A 1,052-nucleotide genomic window follows, 5' to 3' on the forward strand; every position below is an offset into this window, starting at 1 on the left:
CCCCAAAACCCCCCAAATGGCCCCAAAACCCCCCAAATGGCCCCAAATCCCCCCAATTGGCCCCAAACCCCCCCAAATGGCCCCAAATCCGCCCAAAATTCCCCCAAAATTCCCCCTCCAAAAACCCCGCCGGGAGGAGCCCCAAAACCGCCCCAAACCACCCCAAAACCAGCCCCAGAATGGGGGGGGGGGGGGGGGGGCTGGGGGTGGGCGTGTCCCGGGGCGGTGGGCGGGGCCTCACCTTCCTTGGGGGCGTGGCCTCGCGCTCGCCCCGCCCCCAGGCAGAGGCTGCCCAGGGCCTGGTAGGCGGCGGCGCGGACGTCGGCCTGGGGGAACTGGGAGGGGCGGTGACGTCATCAGCCGGGCGGTGACGTCATCAGCCGGGTGGTGACGTCATCAGCAGGGCGTGACGTCACCGGAAGGGGCGGGGCCTTACCGCCAGCAGCCCCGTCACCGCCTCCAGGCTGGCGTCCAGGTAGGGCAGGAAGGCGGCGCTGGAAACCAGTACGGACCAGTAAGCACCAGTATGAACCAGTACGGCCCAGTATGGCCCCAGAGGCCTCCCAGTATGCACCAGTAAGCCTCCAGTCACCTCCCAGTGCCTCCCAGTACAGCCCCAGTGCTTCCCAGTATGGCCCACTAACTCCCAGTATGACCCCAGTGCCCTCCCAGTACAACCCAGTAACTCCCAGTAAGGCCCACTAGCCCCACAAGGCCACCCAAGTTTATCCCAGTCCCTCCCAGTCCCTCCCAGTCCCCTCCCGTGCCCCCAGTTACCCGCTGTGCTCCGCGATCTCCCTCCGGGCCTCGCAGGCGTCCTCCACCTCGGCCGCGTAGGCTCCACCCACCTCCACCCTGAGGGGGGCGTGGTCAGCGGGGAGGGGGCGTGGCCCATCGAGACCCCACCCCTTCCCACAAGCCCCGCCCCCTCACTCGATTAGCTCCTCCTCCTCGTCGCTGCTGACGTCATCGTCCATTGGCTCCGCCCCCTCCTCCTCGTCGTCAAAGAGCAGGAACGAATCAGGAGCCTCCGAGGCCACCTGGGCGGGGCG

The 1,052-nt window shown here is 67.9% G+C and overlaps 1 protein-coding gene across 1 annotated transcript; it reads right to left on the bottom strand.

The window, feature by feature from the left end:
• Positions 1-212: 212 nt before the first annotated feature.
• IPO4 (importin 4) lies at positions 213-1,046 on the bottom strand (the record flags this gene model as incomplete). The annotated part of the gene is made up of 4 exons (XM_035313647.1): positions 934-1,046; positions 778-855; positions 437-494; positions 213-335 (listed from the first exon to the last, which is right to left on the bottom strand). Coding segments are annotated over exons 1-4 (303 nt in total), but the record flags the coding sequence as incomplete, so codon positions are not given.
• Between the last annotated feature and the right edge of the window lie 6 nt (positions 1,047-1,052).

Source organism: Oxyura jamaicensis, unplaced genomic scaffold (genome assembly GCF_011077185.1).
Source record: "Oxyura jamaicensis isolate SHBP4307 breed ruddy duck unplaced genomic scaffold, BPBGC_Ojam_1.0 oxyUn_random_OJ63582, whole genome shotgun sequence".
Lineage (NCBI taxonomy): Eukaryota > Metazoa > Chordata > Aves > Anseriformes > Anatidae > Oxyura > Oxyura jamaicensis.